The sequence below is a fragment of the Dermacentor silvarum genome, chromosome 2 (assembly GCF_013339745.2).
Source record: "Dermacentor silvarum isolate Dsil-2018 chromosome 2, BIME_Dsil_1.4, whole genome shotgun sequence".
Classification (NCBI taxonomy): domain Eukaryota; kingdom Metazoa; phylum Arthropoda; class Arachnida; order Ixodida; family Ixodidae; genus Dermacentor; species Dermacentor silvarum.
The window spans coordinates 212293863-212314730 of record NC_051155.1 but is presented as its reverse complement, the minus strand read 5'-3'; the positions used below and the strand labels follow the sequence as shown (position 1 = coordinate 212314730).

At 47.4% G+C, this 20868-nt stretch overlaps 1 protein-coding gene across 2 annotated transcripts in view; it reads right to left on the bottom strand.

The window, feature by feature from the left end:
• Positions 1–5436: 5436 nt before the first annotated feature.
• LOC119442565 (perilipin-5) overlaps positions 5437–20868 on the bottom strand; it is a 37215-nt gene continuing 21783 nt past the window's right edge. The window contains exons 1-5 of one of the 2 annotated variants that reach the window (XM_037707487.2): positions 17376–17519; positions 16666–17171; positions 7784–8098; positions 6699–6944; positions 5437–5700 (exon numbers count right to left, since the gene is read on the bottom strand). In XM_037707487.2, coding sequence (XP_037563415.1) covers positions 5611–5700; positions 6699–6944; positions 7784–8098; positions 16666–17171; positions 17376–17388 — 1170 coding nt within the window. In that variant the 5' untranslated portion in view covers positions 17389–17519 and the 3' untranslated portion in view covers positions 5437–5610. Of the gene's footprint in view, positions 5701–6698; positions 6945–7783; positions 8099–16665; positions 17172–17375; positions 17520–20868 lie in introns of those variants that run through there. The other variant, XM_037707488.2, reaches the window with a different exon arrangement.

Genomic DNA, 20868 nt, shown 5'->3' with positions numbered 1-20868 from the left:
CCTCTTAGCGCGTCTTCTCCTGTCGCCGCATACACTTTGACGGCGTATGGATTATCATTGATCGTGAGGTTTCGTATACCTCTTGCTTTCTCAGCCACTTCCTGGTGCTTGGTGGAAAAAATAGCTATGTTAGATCCCGGGTTGATTCGTAGGATGAATTGGTCCCCGGAGAATTGGTGTTGACAAGCTTCGATGATTGTTGTCGCAAGTGTGGGTGTTACGATATTCCGCAGTGGTAGTCCCTGGTGCGGTCTTATTATGATTTTAAAGTCGTCTTTCGGCAAGGGTGGGAGTTTAGGGAACTTTTCTTTCGGTCGTCTCGTGGTATTGGTTTCCGAAGAGTGTTTGGGTGCCGCATTGTCGCGTTTGCGTTCCAATGCTTGTTGTTTGCGCTGACGCAATGTCAAAACCGTCTGCCAGTCGGCCCCGGTGTCGAGCAAGCTTGAGGGTTGAAGGTTTCCACTCACCTCTTCGCGGTGGTTGTGCACGATCGTAGGTGTGCATGGTCCCGTTAGATCCATTCGGTCGTCGTTTTCGACTGGACGAGATCGTGTTCCGGTGGAATCAGAGTCTTGCGCCCCGCCTGTGGCCATGGTTAGACCAAACTCCGGAGCCGGAGCCCACGCCTCCGGCGCAGCCGCTACCGCCGCGCCAAGCTGGCGGTAGGCCTAGCAGCCCCGCCGCGTGGTACTGGCCTGTTTCAAATCGCTGCTCCCCGTGAAGACGTCCCAGGGCCGAAAGGTCGGTCTCCACTGATTCTTCGTAACTTCACGGCTCCGTCGGTCTGCGTTGTCGATGGGTCACGATTAGGTTTGCCACCGCAACATTGAAAAATGCGGAGCTCAACGCGAGCCAGTCTACACTCGAGACTTCGTCGTCGTCGTCCGGAGGAGTAAGAACGTTTCTAGCTGCTGCCGTTGCCGCCGTGGTTGCTTAGTGGCTATGGTGCTTAGTGGCACAGTGAAGCAATATAAGTACCTCGGCGTACACATAAACGAAGGAAAGAATTACTCAAGCAACCACCAAGATAATCTGAAAATAAAGGGGAAGCGGAATGCAGCATTAATGAAACACAGAGCACTGTGGGGCCACAATAAGTATGAGGTGGTGCGTGGAATCTGGAAAGGAGTAATGGTGCCAGCGCTAACATTCGCAAATGCCATTATATGCTTAAAATCGGATATATTGGCGGGTTTGGAAGTTAACCAAAGATCAGTAGGCCGGTTGGCTTTGGGAGCACACGGTAATACGACAAATGAGGCAGTGCATGGAGACATGGGTTGGGCCTCTTTTGAAGTCAGAGAAGCACAAAGCAAAATTAGTTTTGAAGAAAGGCTCAGGAACATGGATGAAAATAAATGGGCGGCTAAAGTGCACAAGTATCTCTACATGAAAAGCGTGGACACAGAATGGAGGAAGAGGTCAAGGAAGTTGGCAACCAAGTACAGGATAATCGAAACTGTAAGTAGACAACCAGGGGTCATCAGAAAGAAGTGAGAGAAATAGAGACCGTGAATTGGATGCAAAGAATGGAAACGAAAAGGACAATGGAGATTTACAAGAATGAGAAGAAAGAAATTAGAAGGGAAAATCTGTACGCACAAAGGGCAGTGCCTTGCTATTTGAGGCTCGAGCCGGTTGCCTAGACGAAAACATATCGGAACAAATATTCGGAATTAGATGAGACATGCTGCAGTAAAGATCCAGAGACCACTCAGCACATCCTAATGGAATGCGACGGGATCCACCCAGCGAGAACCGTAGGTAACGTGCAACTCCAGAAGCGCTGGAAGGAAACATAAACAGATCAGCCGTAGAGATCAGCAAGAGACGATTAGAGTACCGACCTGATCTCTTAAAATCATAGGCAGCGGTACGGTATACAAAAATGCGAACATGTATAGTATACCGTAAATCAAGCAGGCTAGGTGACTCGCCGCCCCGTTTCAAAGGGGATGCCAATAAATCATCATCATCATCATCATCATATGGTGTTGGGCTGCTATAAGCACGAGGTCGCGGGATCAAATCCCGACCACGGCGGCCGCCGTGGTCGGGATATATATATATATATATATATATATATATATATATATATATATATATATATATATATATATATATATTCTGGCCCCCTTCTAGTCACTCTTGCTTCGTTTTCCCATCCACGAAACGCGAAACATTCAGCGATAATTTCTATACGTAGTCTCGTCGCACGTAGCTGGCGTAAACAAATTACTCGTACCTCCAGATCACACACATGTTAAAAAAAAAAAACACATACTCGCACTCGGCGCTTTCGTGTACAGTCATGTTTATAAACATCACATTGCGCATCTTGCCGTCATGAGTGATGGGCTGCAGTTGCTTATCTCTTCATCGTGCTGGGTCGCGTTCACTTCTGTTGCTTCTTTACTTGTTCAAGTTGACTCCTTTCGAACGCTTCTTTCGTTTATTCTATTGCTTTTCCATGACACAAGCGAAAACAACAACCGTTGTTTTTCTTTAAGCGTGGCAGCAAAATCCACGACGCACTTCGGCGGCGCGAGGATATAAAGGATGTTCTTTTTTTTTTTTTTTTTTTTTTTTAGCTGCACCAAATTTTTAAACATTGCCCGCAGCAGATAGCACAATTCTAAAGCTCGATTTAAATGACTCGATAAGGTGGTCATTACTTCTACGAGTCGATAAGGTGGTCATTACTTCTACGAGAAATCCAAATGCCTAATTGAATACTTAGCATAATTACGCTAATTAACTTAATTAATTATTTTACGGCACATAGCTTAATCTACAAACTGTAGCTAGGGAGTTTCCAAGGTGTATCCACTTTGAACAAATTTTTAGGGCTGCGCTGGTTTCAATATGCTCATTTTCAAAGTGTACGACAAAATGCATTTGTGTTCCAGTTACTTTTGTGCTTCAATGTATAAAGGGTTTTTTTTTGTTTTTTTTTTGTTTTTTTTTTCAAAAAAAAAAAAGGGAACGGGAACACCAGTACATTTCATCGGTCAGTTCGAAAATTATTATCTAGAAACTGGTGCAGTCCTGAGAATTCGTTCGAAGTGGATACGCCTAGCAAACTCACCGGCTATAATTCGTTGATGAAAATATGGGCCGTAAAATTAAATTAAAAAGTTAATTAGCGGAATTATGTTAAGTATTCAATTAGGCATTATGATTTCTCGTAGCAGTAATGGCCACCTCACCGAGTAACTTAAAGCAAGGGTTAGAATTGTGCTATCTGCCACAGGCATTTTTTTTTTTAGCTTGGTGCATATAAAAAAAACACGCTAGATAAACTTCGAAGCCTCTCAGAATAAGAAAATGTCCGAAAGATCGGAGTCACCGTGATGCGGCACTAATGTGGCAATTTTTGTAATACAAAGCTTAGAGTCACGGAAGTATGAAAACTGAAGTGCCGCTGCTGACTTTCTTCCGCACTCCATAGCTGTTTTTAAATAGGTGGGACTCCGGCATACTAAAGTGACGTCAGGGCTATGCGTTCGCATACCTCGTACTGTCGAAGTACCGTTGCGGTCGTTGAGCAAGAGTCATCAACGCCGTGAATCGCGCACGCGCGCTCATCCCCTGTCCCGCTCCGTAAAGCGCGTGCTATATACAGCATGTACAGGGTGTCCCAGCTATCATGCACCAATATTTAAATATATTCAAATGCCACGTAGCTGGCCAGAACCAAGGTAATGTTGTTTGCCGTCGCTTGAAGATACTCAGCAAATTTTTTTCTCTCTCTCTCTCACTCTCTCTCTCTATTTTTTTTTTTTTTTTTTGATTCCGCCTGATTCGCCTAATATAAGAAGCCTGCAAATACACGCAAAGGGCCTCGAGTGGACAATCGCGCGGCAATTTTAGGTGTATTCGCGGTCTTCTTTCACGCTCGGAAAAACACTTTTAAGTAGCACGTATTGAGCAACAGAAAGCCGTATGGGGATGTTGTTCATGTTGCTCTACATTTTTCTCATTGGCACTTTTCATCTAATTATAATATTTGAGAAGTTAAGTAGTTAATTAAGACTAATTACGTAATTAGGCGGAATGCAAAAACTAATCTGAGGTTCTGTCAAGCCACGTGGCATTTGCATATTTTTAAAATCTTGGTGCATAATAGCTGGGACACTCTGTATATACCTGAACCTTTGCGGCCTAATCGGTTGCCCTCCCGTCTCGCGATCAAAAGGTTCGGCATTCGATACCTATCCACCGTGGTCACGGCTTAGTGACTATGGAGCTGCTCGGCTAAGTACGAGGGCACGGAATCAAATCCCGACTGCAACGGCCGCATTGCATTTCGATGGGGGCTAAATGCAATAGCGCCCGGAGGGTACACTTTAAAAAAAAAAAAGAAAAAAAACAGGTGGTCAGAATTATTCGGGGGCCTTCCACTACCAAGTGCTTCATAATCATATCGTGGTTTTGGCACGTAAAACCCCACAATTTATTCACTTTTAGATTCGATACCGGCTCAGCACAGCACAATGACATGCCTATAGTTTCTTCTACGCCAGTACTCCTGTTGGTCGACGAAGCTCCGAAGTATGGACACAATTCGCCAAGGAACTCGTCATATGCATACATATGTACGACTGCTCTCCATGGCGCATTTATGTGGTAAAAAAACCGGGCTCGCTGCAGCTTGAAAAATAATGTGCACACAACCCGTGGAAGGATCGAACGCTGGCGCTCATTATCTGCTTTCGCTTCAGTGACGTGCTTTTTCGTGTTCGTTCAGCTCAGAAGCATATTAATACAAGGCTGATGGGCCGACCTCTTGGATGTTACCTTTTGGCCCTTTCACTTAACCCCTCCCCCGCGGAAATTGTTTTAACATTCTTGTCTCAAGAACTCTGCAGTGTACACCTTGAGGAGCAATACATTATGCATGTTTGCGGATTTGTCCCCCGAAGCGAGTTTCACACTTTTGTTTAGCTTTTGAGGCGACGAGTATATGGTGCGGTACTGTGGAAAACATTGAAGGACACATTTACGCTGCGACTCGGTGGATATGGCTCTCTAAAGCGGAGAACGAGATCACAGGCCCAAGTTTACACAGATTTCGTGTTTCGACGGGTGCGGAGTACGAACACGCCCGTACACTAAGGTTTTTCGTGCACGGTAAAGAATCTTAGACAGTCGAAATTAATTCGAATTCCTTCTTCATACGTGGCTCTAGCGTGCACCAGGTATATCTCTCGAAAGTTAAGTCTCCCTAACTATCAATAAACATATTTATAACCTATTTACAGAAGAAAGTGTGACTTTATGAAACGCAGGTTGACTATTACAGAAATGGAACGTTGTGTTAGTGTTTGTCTTTCAAGACAAACAGCCACAAAACGTTCCATTTCTGTAATACAGTCGTTTTATTAGTCATTTACTGGTTTGTACTATTACGTCTGTGTTAAGATCAAGTGTCTTTTCATACGCAATACAAACCTCAGTTCCAGTGCCATTACATCGTTGCTGGTATAACTCGATCGGGGCTTACAGATCCGGCAGAAATATCAGCATAGCTCACGAGTGACGTGCACACAGACGTAAACCTTTACTTTCATACAAGCACACACACAAAAAAAAACAAGACTAGGCCCACTAATCCTCCGAATCCGTCGAGCTGTCATCGTCATCCCCTCCCATGTTTTTTTCTTCTTGAACAGGCTTTTCGGCAAAAGGCAGTGCAGGCTGAAAAAAAAAGAAGAAAAGGTAGGAAAGAGAACAGATGTTCAATTCAGCGCTATTTCTCAATTAAATGTCGTTTTTACGTTATAGAAGGTGGTTAAAGAGGGTTTACCACATTAAATTTCGCATTCAGACCTCTCGGCTCACACTCACAGACGTCAATATACGGCGTTAAGTATAGCGTGACTTCCCCAGTGTTTGTTCGTTGTAAAGCGATAAATAAACTGCAACGAGCACTATTATGTCAACCAAGTTCGTCGATTACGCTTCATAATAGCAAATGGGAGACGTTTTGCCGAAAGCGAGGACGTTGTAGCCAGAAAACGACGTAAGATCTAGAGAAGGGTGACGTCGCCACGTTCAAGTGGCCGCACTAGCTACCCGTGACGTCACAGAATGGGGGCAATATCCGCGGCGAAATTATTTCAGTAAGTATTGATCGAAATTTGAAACCGAATGGTTTGTAAACGTAGAAAATTTAGCTAGGGTCCAACAACTTCTTTCTCGTACAGTGTGCGTCAATATGAAGTGCTCAGGCGACTGAGAAAGATCTCTCGCTGCTGGTCATGTTGTGGACACTCAATGAGGCAGTGCTCAACAGAAGGTTCCGCTATGCTAGAGTGCGGGCACTTAGATGCTTTTTTTTTTTTTTTTAGATGACGTTAGAACGTACCGGCTACATTGAGACGTAAGCGCCCTATAGGAGCGCGTCTAGTTGACGGTCGATCTTGAGGTTTACAGAGGGTCAATGCTATATGATGAAGACGACATACCGCGATCGCCGTCCACCAGTGTGGGTAGCGAACGGGATTTGCAGTTCTGGTTAGGTTCCCCGCCTTATTTCTCGTCTCTGTCCTCCCTTTGATGTGGCTTGTCTCACAAAGTGACAGTGTGACTATACAGCTATGTCACAACGTAAGAAAGCGTGATGCAACTACTACTGGGTTTTGCTTCCAGCCTCCATATCACAACACCCACTGGTTGTCCCAGCGTTCACTTACAAGGCGGCTGAGCAGGGCTTGAATGGTCTGGCGCAAGCTGTCCGTCATGTGGGCAAGTTGAGCGTACACCTTGGCGACCGATTCGGTGGCGAGGTGACCGATGGGGGCGAGTCGTTTGTTCAGCTCGGGTGAGATCTTGGCGTACGTTTCCTGGACACCGCGGGCCAACTTTGAGTGCTCGGTGACAACGGCGATGGCTTGATGTACGGCGTTTTGGGACACTAGCAGGACTTTGCCGGGCAAAGTCTGTGATGGAAGAACGGGAGAAGACGCGGCGTTTGAGTCAGCATAAGGCAACTTCAGCGTCGCGGTTGGTCGTCTGTACAAAGGGTGCGCCCCTATTCACGAAGCGCTTTTTTTTTTTTGTACGATACCACGGTTCCTAAAAATGCCAGTCTATTTCGACGACTGACATATAGTGAAGGCGGCCAACCAATCAGAAGTTTTTCGTACGACCGAAACACTTCGCTAATTCATTCAGAGATCTCCCTCCCAGAGTAGTGACCAAGTTCACAAAGCTTTTCGCTCGTAAGTACTGTTGGCGTTGGCCGACCGTCTTTGCTAATAATATGTCCGACATGACGATTGGTTGGTGTATAACCCTATATGTTCTAGCGTAAGAATTTTTTTTTTTTTTTTGTGAATGTGGACCCAGAAGTAGAGGGCCCATAGTCGCAGTGATGCTTGTGTACCCTAACTCTAACTGTTCGTAAATGCATGAAGCGAACAACGATAATGGCAAGTAACTACCAAGAGCGGCCTACCAACGAGGCAAAGTTCTTGCGAACGAGATTTGTCAGCGTGTCTCCTAAAGCATTTCGTTCATAAGGGCAGTATATCACCGACAGGCTGTATTCGCTATAATATCATTCACTGTCATGATTGGCGAAAGCCCGTTCTTACGGTCCGCTCTACCATGTGAACTTTCGTATTACGGGCTCAAGGGCGGAGTTTCCCTAATGTTTTCTTCGTATACGTTAGTCATTCGTCGTTTTTCCAGCTTAACATTATATGTTCGCTTTCACGATTGGCAGGTGCCTGTTATTGTGAAATCCTTGAATCGAAATAGTCTTCGCGTGGAGTACCTTGATTGTCTCCGGATGCGGGTCGTTGAGTAGGGCCTTGAGCCAGCCGGCGTCCGAGTGGAGTTCGTCGAGGATGTCCTTGAAGCTTTTGTTTCCGTCCAGGAGGCCGTCCTTCATCTTTGACAGCAAGCCGAGCGCCTGCTGCAGCTGGGCGGCCAGCTGCGAGGCACGCTGCTGGAACAGCTCGTACTGCTGCTGGCCCTTGAGCGACACGTACTGACGCGACTTCTGCACCACGCTGGCCACGCGACGCGCCACCTCGCCGTCTGGCTCGTAGCGGTTCTGCTGCACAGAGACGCCCAACGACGCCAGCTCCTGCGATGGGAGAGGAACGACTAATGCAAATTTCCTGTCGCTATACATATGCAACTGTGCATACATGTTTTGTCTTCTGTAGACACCTGGACTCATGTGCAAAACTTTCAGACTGTTTTTTTAATGCGATTAGCATTCCGCCAACCGTTCTCCCGCCAGCATGGGTCACTGGGCAGCCAATGGTCTAATTGGTAGCGCATCGGGCTGCTGGGGTGAGGAAACAGGGTTCGTAAACAGCCGCTAGAATTTGAGTCAGTGGGCTTGTGGCACTGGATAAGTGCCGCTGTTCATTGAACCTCCTTGACTTAATTGGTAACTGGCAACAATGTGCAACTGGGCCGGTATGTGCCGAACTTGAATGAACCCCTTCTAACGTCAACTTGGGTCACTGGTTACGTGCCGCTTTACAATAACAAAGAAAAATTCCAATTTTCTTAGATACTGAGCAGAACCGAACCCGCGTCACATATATTGAACAATCTTCGCTGAATATACATTCACACACGCACCTCACGCAGGCTTCGAGGCGCTACCACCAGATGGCTCAGCTTGTCCAGAGAAGAATTGCAAGAGCTGAGCCAGGCTGCATGCACGCCCGATTCATGACGCGTTTTGGCAGGTGGTACTGTGTTGTGTCGCTACATTATTGGCTCATTGCTAATCGCTTTAACCTCGACGTCCATCGTGAGATACGGGTTCTGTCGGAATTTGTTGTGACACTTCTGTGGCCACAGTTTGGTACAAAGTTTGCGACAATATTGTTTTGTTTTTTTTGTTTTTTTTTTCTTCGCCAAGCGACGAGGAGCAGCCGGTGCCACCAACAGGCGCCAACCTCTCCTATTACATCATGTCAATAAAAAAATAGAAAAAAGATGTTCTTATTGTTTATTCGTTAAACTTTGCTTGTCTGTATTTAAATGGAGGACACGTAAGTGACGGCAGCCTAGCACAGCCGTCGACAGTGAAGACGAAAGCGCACAAGAAGAAGAAATGACTTAGTAAGCACGCTCCAAGTCCACAACAGGCGCCCGTCCTGTCGCCGGGACGACGAGCTTTTAGAAGGAATAGAAACATTTATTGAAGGAAAACGATAAGTTAGCCTCGACGCGCTCGAATCCATGACTAATGTATGGGGACGCGTTAAGGCCCTTTGTACAATGTTAACGGTAACTAGCTGGCGCGCGTATGTGCATTCTCATTAATGGTGTCTGTGCCGCTGAATTCCTAGGTTTTAATTCATTGCCATAAAGCGAAAGTGATCTTTTAAAAAAGAGAGAGAGAACTGCTTTCAAATAGTTTGTACAATCCTGCTAAAACTAGAACTTAATGTGGACTAGATCTTTAGAAAGCACGCCAATAATAACAATGAAAAGGCTACGGCCACTTGTCTTGGTGATTATTAGCCTCTAACAAACCGAACTAAATAAATGAAATAAATTGTAATCGGATAACATTATACGCTATCGGAGCAAAACTATCTAGACTCCTGTGAAGAAGCGAGTCAGAAGCAATGCAAATCAGTATTTCTTAAACTCGAACAAGATTGATATTGTATATATTTTCCTTCGTTGTAGCAAATGTGCAAACACGTGTCAGGGTTTTTTTTTTTTCTTTAACCTTTTATTTTTCCACGCGACATGGGCAAATAGAGGCATAGGAGGTTTTAATTGGCTTCGTAATAGGATTCGATAACTTTAGAATGTCTCCATTTCGGGGAAAACGAAGCATTCGCAAAAGTAGAACCTTTCTTATTAGAGGCCAAGACCGTCTAATTCCCTTAGAAAAAAAAATAAAAGGAAAGAATTACTCCGAACCACTGCTGGCGAAAGAATGCAGCTGATTGGACCTATACACGAGCGAGCGCTGCAAAGGAACCCATCACGAGCCCGATAAGACGAATGAAAGCAGGACGATCCGAGAAGCACAATAAAGGGATAGCTCGCGAACACTCCCACGGCACGCCTTCGCAAAAAAAAAAGTTAGAAATGCAGAACGAAGATTTGGAGGCTTTGAACGTCATGGGATAAAGCATACGCTGGATGTCACGAGCTGGAAGGATCATTCTGCCGCACGCTAACTGTATCGGTCGTCGTGTGCTGCGACAGTTCGCACACTATTTATTGTTGAACCTCGTTTGCTGAACGAAGTCACATTTCCTTGTTTCTTTTTCCCTTTGACGTGGCCGTGGCCGGGGGTAGAGACGCATGACGCAAAGCTTCACTAGAACGCTCTAGCCCGTAGCATCACCGTACTAATTGTATCGTATAAAGCACAGTGGTGTCGGCCTAGCGACAACCACGTGGAATTTGAGGCATATTTTAAGCGTGCTCTAAGCACCCGTAGCGCCCGACGTGCCACTAAACTTCCCGTAGATATCGCGTCGTAAATTCCGACCGATACTCGTTTCACGAGGACACTCAGAAATACGGGCATGATAATAGCATCGCTATCACTACGCATGATAAAAGCTCAGCGCAAAATGAACATGCGTAACATCCGTGGCCATCACAAATCCCTCCTGCACCTTCTTTTGTTTAGGTGTGCACATCTGTGGAAAAGATGGCCCTGACTCATGCATCCAACGGACCGAAATTTCAGCATGACACAGATAATCCTAACCGCAACTTATGAGGGATTTACCCGCTTGCAAAAGGGCACAAAGTTACGACAGTTGTTGAGCAATGCACAGTCGCGTTACTGTCAATACCAATCTTAGCATTGCTTATGTGAACCTTCGTTCGGGTGTACAACTGAGGTTGTTATAAGTCATGTGAAAGAATGTTGCAGTGGAGCTGCTTATAGCGAAGTCAATGACGCGGGGCTGCTGAGTCATGGATGTCTCTCTCTTTCTCTCTCTTTTTTTTAGCCTGCAAGTCATTTCTCTGCATTTTGACTGTCTTACCGTAGGTTGCATTGTACCATTTGACGACGGCTGCTTTTACGCATTGCCCTTCTGTAACTACAGAACAGTCGCCATGCTATTTCGTCCGTGTGGGCAGTTGCCCTTGTCTTTCAATAAAACGCAGAAACAATCGCATTTTAGATAATTAAATGTAAATTAGACGCTCCCAATAATAATGTCCTTGATGTACTACAGTATGAATTATTACAGTCGCATTGTCTACCGTATCACATTACACCGCGATTGCGTGGTATTGTATTGTATCGCGCTACAATCGACGACGTTACAGCTGCGGTCTCGATTAATCTGGTCAATGAATCCCCACTTCACAAGGACGGAGGCTCGCAGGAGATCACACAGCTACCGGCTAATTTCAATCTCGACAATGAAGACCGCCGTCTAACTGTAGTTCCCTTTTGTCTCGCAGCAGCGCCTATCTCACAGAGAGCCAGTTCCTCTGAGACGTCCTTTGTGTCGCCTCCAATCCCGCCCCATATCCGTTCCCGAAGAGACGAGGACGCTAATCATAGGGCAGGCTCGTTTCGCGCAAAGCGACCGATATAATTTCTTTGTCTTTTCGCGGCAGCTGATTACGAGGTTGTTTCTCCCGCGTGCCTTATTACTCCACTTTATTTTTTTTATTTTTTTAGTGTTCAAGTTCATCGTGGAACACCTATGGGTCCGCCACGTGCAATAAACTGAGAAATTATCTCGATTATCAGAAAATCAAGCAAACAGTAATTGCCCCGAGCTCGGTCGCACTCTTGTATTTCACCGGGGAATCTCAAAGCACAGCTTCAGCACTCTAACAAAAGTTCCATATGAAACATTCATTACTCTGCGAACTCCCGTTAGCTACGCCGGTATGCAAGTCTTCGTTAAAGTGATCATCTCGATTTGTTTTCGTTACAACGAAAGCAGAGTTCTTCGCTGTCACGGTGGATAAGGTTAATGGAAGAGCGGCTGCGCTAGCTTAATTGGCTTGCATGCACTGTCCCAGTATGTACAAGCACGCTGCCGCGCGGAGCGCGTAGTGGTAATGTTACCAATTGTGCAACTCTCCAATCTTTTTTCGCCACTGGCTGTGCCTGCTTCCACTTGTTTAGGAGGCGTTAAGCGATACGCATTCAGACGCTGCCGGAACAGCGTGGCTGCGTATGGTTTAATATACAACGGAGATGCGTGACACCTTGCCTTATACCCGAGGGCAAGCACAATAAATCACTGCGGGTTGCCCGTCAAGCCAGCTTGCCTCGCCCCCCTACTCTCGCAAATCACGCCTTCCGGCAGCGTTCCCGGCTCTTGCAAGAGAACCTGGGACACTATATTACAGTATATATACGTGAGGGCGCCGCGAAATTTCTACAACTCTGTGGTTCTCAAATTCGCGGTCCTAGAATTGGCTATGCACCTTTCGTAAGCGCGACTGTTGTTGCAAAAGAACAGGTATATGCCTCGCAAAGCACCGAAAAAGAAAAAAAAATTGTAATTTTAGTTTCCACATTAATCTGAAACGCCGCACGCAATGAAATATGCGTTGTCTACAACAAAGGTCTCTCTATTACTACCATACGTCGTTGACAACAGCGTAGCATACGCGATCATGGCCTGCCACTCTGCTGCTTCAAATACTCACCGCCTGGCCAGCTGAAATAGTAGAACGTGTTGTAAAGCACAGCGCGTTGCAGCCGCAGAGAATCGCGCCAGCGGGTCATATGCATGGGGTCATTCATACGTGTGGCGGCCTATACGATGCAGAAAGTGCGCGAATCAAAATATGGCTTAGTATATAGTCAGTATGGCCTTCCTTGCTCGCATAATTTACGTGTGAATACTATTTTCCATTACGTGAAAAGGGATTCATTAATCACGCTTCGGCTGACACCCACTTCCGGCTTCGTGAAGAAGGAGTTCGCTCAAGAGCGTGTGTGCGTTGCTCAGTGGTGAGCGCATTAATCTAAAGCCAACTCAGTTAAAGCAAACTGATTTTTTTTATCCATTAAAAAGAACTCGAAGGAAAATTCCAGACTATATAGGCAGAGTGGCCTCGTCGCTCTCCTCCAGGAACTGGGCTAGACGCCGGGTCTCACGTGTTACGCGCAGCACTGAAGTCTAACGCTGTAGCGTCAGCTAATCGGGAGCTGAATTCAGGATCCTGTTAACAAGAACTTAGTAGCTGAGCGCATAAATCAGACAGTCTAGTCATTGGGTTGCAGTGATATATTGATAGGCAAGTGTAGGGACTCTGTATAGGGGCTCCAAACAATCACAGCTCATATATAATTACCCGCGTATGAACAGTAATGCGAATTCAGGCCCTGACTAGTTGACGGCTGCTCTGGCCTCCCCCACACAATTTATTTAGAAAGCCTATTGAAAGCCTACAGCTGTTTCGCTATAAAGTCTGTGGAATGTCTATAGATACCTCTCAAAGGTCGTAATGGTCTTGAAATTTTCTGAAAAACTTCCCGAAGTCCACAGACCTCCGTGACATACTGAATAGCCTGTATGTACAACTGCAGATGAACCACTTTCCTTCCTTCCTTCCTCCCTTTTCATCCCTTAACCACCTTACCCCTGTGTAGGGTAGCAAATCGGACGCATGTCTGGTGGACTTCCCTGCCTTTTTTTCTCCTCTATCTCTCTCTCTCGCTCTCTTATTGAAGGGGACAGCGCTAAAGACGGCACAAGCAAGTGGCGTACACACACACACACACACACACACACACACACACACACACACACACACACACACACACACACACACACACACTGTGTTCTGTGAGCGCGTTAGCCTTTCATTTGAGCCGTCCTCAGCGCAGTTCCCTGCAAAGATGCTGGCTTAACAACTAGCTCGAATTCAGACTTCACTGAAGCACATATATATATATATATATATATATATATATATATATATATTATATGGTCGTAGAATTAAGTCTATATAAGAAGACAAAGCAAACTATTTGAAATCTATAGACAACACAGAGTCTGTCTAAACTTCCTTTTCGCGAGAGCTTCCATATCACTGCGCGGTATTAGTGAAGGAACAGCGCTGGCGGCGGCGGCGGCGGAGAGGAACGCGACTCAGCGCGACAAAGCTGTGCGACGCACTGTAAGGAGAAGCGGTGGATCAGCCTTAACTGACTCCTTGATCCCGTGGGAGCAGAGTAATTGATGGCTCCTCGGCAAAAGGCGAGGCGCTTAAGACATCGTAAAACCCGGGATCCACTTTCCCTTCGCGTAGAGTGATTAACTCTCGAGAGTGCCGCCGCCGCCGCCGCTCGCGTTGAATTTCGAGATAAATGAGAAGCGCCCGGTTTTTTTTCCGGAACGATGTCTTTCCGCGCGCGTCGGCCGCACGACGTAGATATGTCGTCGGGATACGTGGCTGTGCCTGACCTGCACTGCGTTAAGAGCGTTTGCAGAGAACCTGCGGGTTAAGCAAACGCGAATATGCAGCGTGTCCCAATTAACTATCGTGCCCAAGATTTCACAAATATGCAAATGCCACGTAGCTGGACAGAAGCAAGGTAATGTTTGCCGTCGCATGGAGATACTCAGATTGCTTTTTTGCATTCCATCTAATTATATAATTAGTCTGATTAATTAATCAACTTCTCAAATATTACAGTTAGATGAAACGTGTCAATGAGAAAATTGTAGAGCAACAAGAAAAACTCCCGATACAGCTTTCTGTTGCTCAATACGTGCCACATAAAAGTGTTTTTCCGAGTGTGAAAGAAGCCTGCGAATACACGCAAAGTGCCTCGAGCGGCCAGTCGCGCGGCAATCAGATCGTGGTTTTGGCACGTAATACCTCATAATTTAATTTTTTACAGTACACTGCACTATCAGCACTTTGCCTAACAAGAAGAAAGAAGGGGGGAGGGGGGATGTCCGAGGTATTTTTGTAGACACGGGTGCGCAGAAAGGCCACAACGTGCGACGTTAGGTCACATGTCGAACAGCAAAGCGGAGATCACAACTGGCTATTCAGCATGTCGTTATCACAACCGATATCGAACCACGTACTCGAAAATGCTTTTGCGACACGCCGACTTTTAGGCGAATATTTATGTCGTTCGGTGCAAGTACAAAGATAGTGGACGTTATCACGTAAAGATACTAAGTATCACACGCCGCCAACGGCTGATGGCTATTCCAAGCCCCCATGAAGGGTATTTGCTGTAGGTTACATCATCTTTTGCTTTGTTGAAAGAGTAATCCGGACACGTGTCCAGTTTCATTACGGCTGAGACTGGCATGCAGTGACGCATCGAAGCACGCGTTTCCAAGGGGCGGTTCGCAATTGAAGCTTTGTGTGACAGGCCAACGTACGTACGCCACCTAGATATAACAAGGCCTGTTCATTCCGATTCATGACATCATGCTACCTGGCGCGACTGCCATAGAATCTAATGGGGACGCTCCCGAGTAAGCAACAATGATTTTGACGTCACCGCTTTCGTCACGCCAGCCTTGGCAATTGAAATTTCGGGCCAGGTAGCATGTCGTCTGGATCGGAATAAACAGACCTTGTGCTATCTAGCTGGTCTTCAGCGCACGCACTTGCCTGTGCGTGCGCTGAAGCTCGCATCGGCAAGGCGGGCCCGTATATATTTTACAGCGAAAGCTATATATGGCTAGGCGAAACGAAGAACCATTCGCCACATGTTTCGATAAAGGTCTTCATTGGCTGCGCCGCCAGTTTCGTCGTTCTCTACGTCGCACCCAAGCGCGCGCGCCATTGGCAGTGCCGTCAGTGGCGTCGTTTCTGCGTCGTACCCAAGCACGCGCTCTGCCCGCAACGCCACCTCCTCGGCTCGCCGTTGTCGCATGCGTTCGATATCTCGAGTTAGCTTGGCGCCGTGGTTAGCAGCATCCGCCCGCCATTGGCGCTTGCATTCCACTAGAAACACAAACATGTAACCAATAATGGAGAAACGCTTCAATACAGCGCCGGGATTAACCCACTGCTAAACACCGGGGCCGCACGTTTCAGCTTCGCTGGTTAACCATCTGTACGGAGTGCTTGGGCGGTGATTTTTCATTTCTCTTTGGATGTCACATACAGAACCCACATGAAGCGCATTGTATTTAATTTCTTGCTCTCATAACGACAATCCAGCACAAATGCGTTCTAGAACAACCCACCCTGCAGGTATCGCAAGGTACTGAATGAGTGCCAAGGGAATTCAGCGCAGAGGACAGCAAGAATGTAGAGGGAAAGACGCCTGCTCTTCATCGAATCTTTCAGGAAGCTACTAAGCTATTTTGAACTAAAGCCTAGTCTATAAGAGTTATTGTAAGAGTTACTATAAGGGTTACTTATACTAAAGTAAAAGGCGCATTCTTGGCAAGCGCCATGTATATGCTCAAAAAATTCACGTGGCCTTTCTCTTAGAGCCTCCCATCTGCTCAGCACCACTTTTTTTTTCTGCCCATAATTATGACTACACTGATTACCCCGCTAACTTATAATTTGCCAAACCTTGTCTTCAGTATTTCGATTTTAAGACAAATCTGATCTCCGTATCTCTGTTAGCCTGTCCATGACGGTTTTAAATTGAGCACAAGCAGCGTGACGTTACAGGCGCTTTAAAGAGAAGCGTCGGCTTTGATAAGGAAATGTGTTGGCCCTCGGGAGGCAGGTGCCGCGTACCTTGTCCAAGGAGTCCTCAGCCGCCGCCAGCGCGATGACGGTCTGCTTTCGGGCCTGCTGGCTCCAGGCCTGGTACGCGTTGGCCAGCGTCTCGCGCGGGTGGCTCACGGCGTGCACCGCGTGCGAGGCGAGGCTGACGCCGTAGTCGCGCGCGTCCGTGTACTTCTGGAGGCCGAACGTGGCCGCGTCCTTGATGATGTCCTGCGGCGAGTTCTGCTTGACGGCCGGGTAGCTCTGCTCGATGCGGTCGAGGCCCTTGCAGGCCAGGCTGTCCACGTAGTTGATGGGGCGGGCGAACTTCTCCAGCAGGGGCAGCGAGTGGCCCACGGCGTACGCGGCCGACTTCTCGGCCGTGCTGAGCGTGTAGCCCAGCAGGCCGCTGCGGTCCTTGACCTGGTTGTAGGACTGCTTGGCCGTGTCCAGTGCGGTCGACACGACCGGCAGGCTGGTCACGCGGCTCACGAAGTGGCTGCGGATCATCGGCTGGCTCGTTGTCTCAGGCATGGCTGCAGTCACGGGGGCATATTATTAGTACATACTATAATACCACGGCCGCTGGATTAAAAAAGAAAGGATGCGGCCGGCAGCGGGCATCGAAAACGGCGTGATCCTCCGTGGCGCCAGCAGTCAAGGACTGTTGTTTGGGAACGGCGTAGAAAAAATGCTGGCTCCCCCGTAATAGAGAATAGACGTAAGCATGCAATGGTTACCATATGGCGTCATTTGCTGCCCGTGGTGCCACCGCCTTCAACCGCTTTTCCAACAGGGCAGCGCACTGAGCATCTGTCGCTGCTTTTTCTTCCTGTCACGTAGAAGTGGTCGGCTGCACATGCGCGGCCAACTCACGGACCGCTGACAGTGAAAGATTACAATCAAGTGTAGGGTGCCCTCTATCTGCCTTTTGAAGGCCACTATCGGAAATTCCAAAAAAATATTCAGTGTACTAGAAGTTACAGCTTGAGTGATATCGTGAACAAAGATTAGGAAGAAATCGGAAGCAATATTTTTTGTAACTTGTACCTAGTGTGTGTCATGCGGTGCTGCAGAAAGGGTTGGGGGCCAGAGACCGCATTTTCTTAAGTTTTGACTGGTTGCCCGGATGATCTCGTTTTGTTCTCGCAATGATACCCGAATGTTCTCGTTTGAGTGCCCGAATAACGGCTCTGGCTTTTGGCTCAAGGTCACTTGAAAGTCGCCGACAACGGGAGCTGAAAGCATTTCATGCTTAAAAGCATAAGGAACGCCGTCGCCCGTGGAAGCTGATGCGTCCCATCTCCCGCAAGTAGCGCCGTTCGGGCCAGCCAAGCGGCCGCCAATGCAACTACAGCTGGGACGCTCGCCCCCGTTGCAGCCCACGTGACGCGGTAGGCCGCACTTTCTGTATTTTTTTTTTTTTTACAGCGAAGCTGTGTATGCGGACCCTGCGCCGTCGTTGTCGGACTTCGCTAAAAAGTGGCCACGTGACCTAGCGGGAGAGGAGACGAAAAGAAGAGCTCAAGTGCTGTGAGAGAGTGCGGATGAAAAGGAGAATGGGGAGGGGGGTTGACGTAAGTCGCGCCGTCCAATACTCGCGTTGAGTACGCCATCCAATGAGCATGTAGTCCATTGTACTAGTGCATCGTCATGCGTAACTACCATCTACCTCGCTCTTTCGCTGTCTCCCCCCCCCTCCCCCCCTTACCACGATGAGAAGTAGCAGGCTAGAGACACGCTCTTCCAGCCCACCTGTCTTCCTGTTTCCTTAATAAAACATCTACCTGTAATTTTGTGCACGGGACAATGTCAGAGCTAAAGCGTCGACTCCAATCAGAAGAATCTGTAACTTTATGTACGGGGCAATAATGTCAGAGCTAAAGCGTCGGCTCCAATAAGAATATCTTGTGAAAGAAGATTGTTAGAGGGGCTAGTTGGTGCCTAGACGCAAGAACAGGTAATGCCAACACGCAAAGATCCACGCATGCATGCCTAGAGACACTGGACGCTGACAAGGGCCAAATTCACAACAGTTTTCGAGGGAGGTCAACCATATGCACCTCCGGTTTGCTACCCTGCACTGAGGAAAGGGTGTATATGGATTAAAAGAGAGGAGAGAGAGATTACAGTTTCGTGCACATTTGAATGTTCGCACCGAGCCTACAAACGATCGCCAAGACCTATCGACTTGAGGTATTGTAATAACGATTTCGTGACTTTCTGTGCCATCGATGCGATCGATCGATTGGCCATGGTCCAAGAATTTTCATTTCTGAAAATGGTCTAGAGTCCAGCCGGATGCTTTCCGGATAGCTTCACGCTTGACTTCGTACAGGGGACAGAGACATGAGATGCGTTCAATTGTTTCTGTAGTTCCACAAGACTCGCACAGGGGCGTATCCCCTATTCCAATGCGGAACGAGTAGGCCTTTGTAAATGCCACCCCGAGCCAGAGGCGGCACAATACTGTCACCTCGGGAAACCTTTAATGGCAGTTGTAGCTTTAGGGATGGATCAAGTCTTTGAAGATGACAATTCGGGAGGTTGGGAGAAGACCAATATTTGTGCGTCATTGCTTTAGCCACACAATAAAGCTTTCTTGCAGCGTCGGTTCTGGATAAGGGGATCGGAACTGGTCGGGCTTCTACATAGGCGGACCGGACATTCCTGTAAACAAAGTAAATTAATGGCTTTGAAAAGAAAATTTGGCACATTTCGCGAGACGCGCATGCTGCCCCGACGCCACAGCGGCTCCACTGTTCTGGTTGACTAAAGGTGTACCTAGTGCGTGCGTGATTGCACACGTCACGTTGCAGCCATCCGGCTGACCAAAGGTTTCACCAAAGAGACTATAATGATTCCGCATTCCCACACGTAAGCAGTCTTAGGTGCCTCTGCCGTTTTTACAGCGAAGCTGTTAAGGACTCACCTTTCGATCGTCGCGTCCGGCAATAGAAAAATTGTCGCAGTTTCACCCGAAAGGCGAAGCATCAATTGCGATAGCAACTTAGAGAACTATACGGAGTAAGGATAGTAGTTTTATCAGCTGTATAAACTTGGACATGCAGCAGCACCAGCAACGCGCAGAACTGTTGTCGACGCCGTCGGCGTTTTGCCCGCGTTCGCGCCGAATGCGCGCGGCGTTTTTATATAAATACGCATTTGGTGCCGCAGCTAAACGTCGCCTCCCCTTGACGCAAAACGTAAAACGCGGTGGCCTTAGGGCCCATTCACACTTGCGACTAGGCGAGGTCGCGCGACCGTTTGCGACTGGCGACCAGAAAACTACTCAAGACGAACGATGTTCACACTTACAAATGCGACCGACGAGTCGCTAAACCGAAATGTATCACGATATGCCGTTCACGTCTGCTTGAAATGTCATCGCCGCGTAAAATAAGCGTCAGCGTATACGGACGTCCTGTTCCTTCGCATCTGATTGGTTCAGCTGTTCTGCGACTGCGGTCGCGCGACTGAAAAATCGAGCAGCGAGCGACTGGCCCAAAACGGTCGCATTTCGAGAAAAGCGACCATTTGCGACTACTTGCGACTGGTCGCTTTGCGACCAACTTGGTCGCGCGACCTCGCCTAGTCGCAAGTGTGAACGGGCCCTTAAGCAAAAACTTGAGTGGATGTGGCGTGATATCAGTGCGGACACTGTCGAGCTGATTCTGTTGACTCAATAAAGACACACTGTGAAAAGAACTGCTCGCTCAATGATAAAAGCCAGTACAGTGTAGCGTGGAGGCGTAACGAAAGGTGTTACTTCGGCCCCGCTCCCATCGATAACGCGTATCACCGCTAGGTTACAGCAACATTTCCCGTAAAGCTGAGGAATAGCCTTTCAAGAGGCCCCTAAGCAAGGTCCACTTGACGCCACCAGAACACCAAGACTGCTGTATCCACTGCTGTCTTTTTACTCGTTTATTTCTTACTTCCTTTTCTCTTTCTCTGTGAAGTACAAGTCCTGCAAGTGTCCTCCGTTTCTCACCGTTGCTCACCGTATTACGACACTATTAATCGGAAAACTGGAAATTTCGTTTGCGCTTTTCACTGCGCTGATCTACAGCAGGTCACCTAGTACATAGACCAAGAAGGTTATTTAAGTATTTCTTATATAAGTGAAAAAAGGAAAGGAGAAGCCAGAGGGATTATAGTATATCCTACATAAGACAAAAATAACAAAACAAAAGAAGAAAGAAAAGATTCGCTACCACGCTTTCGTTTTGA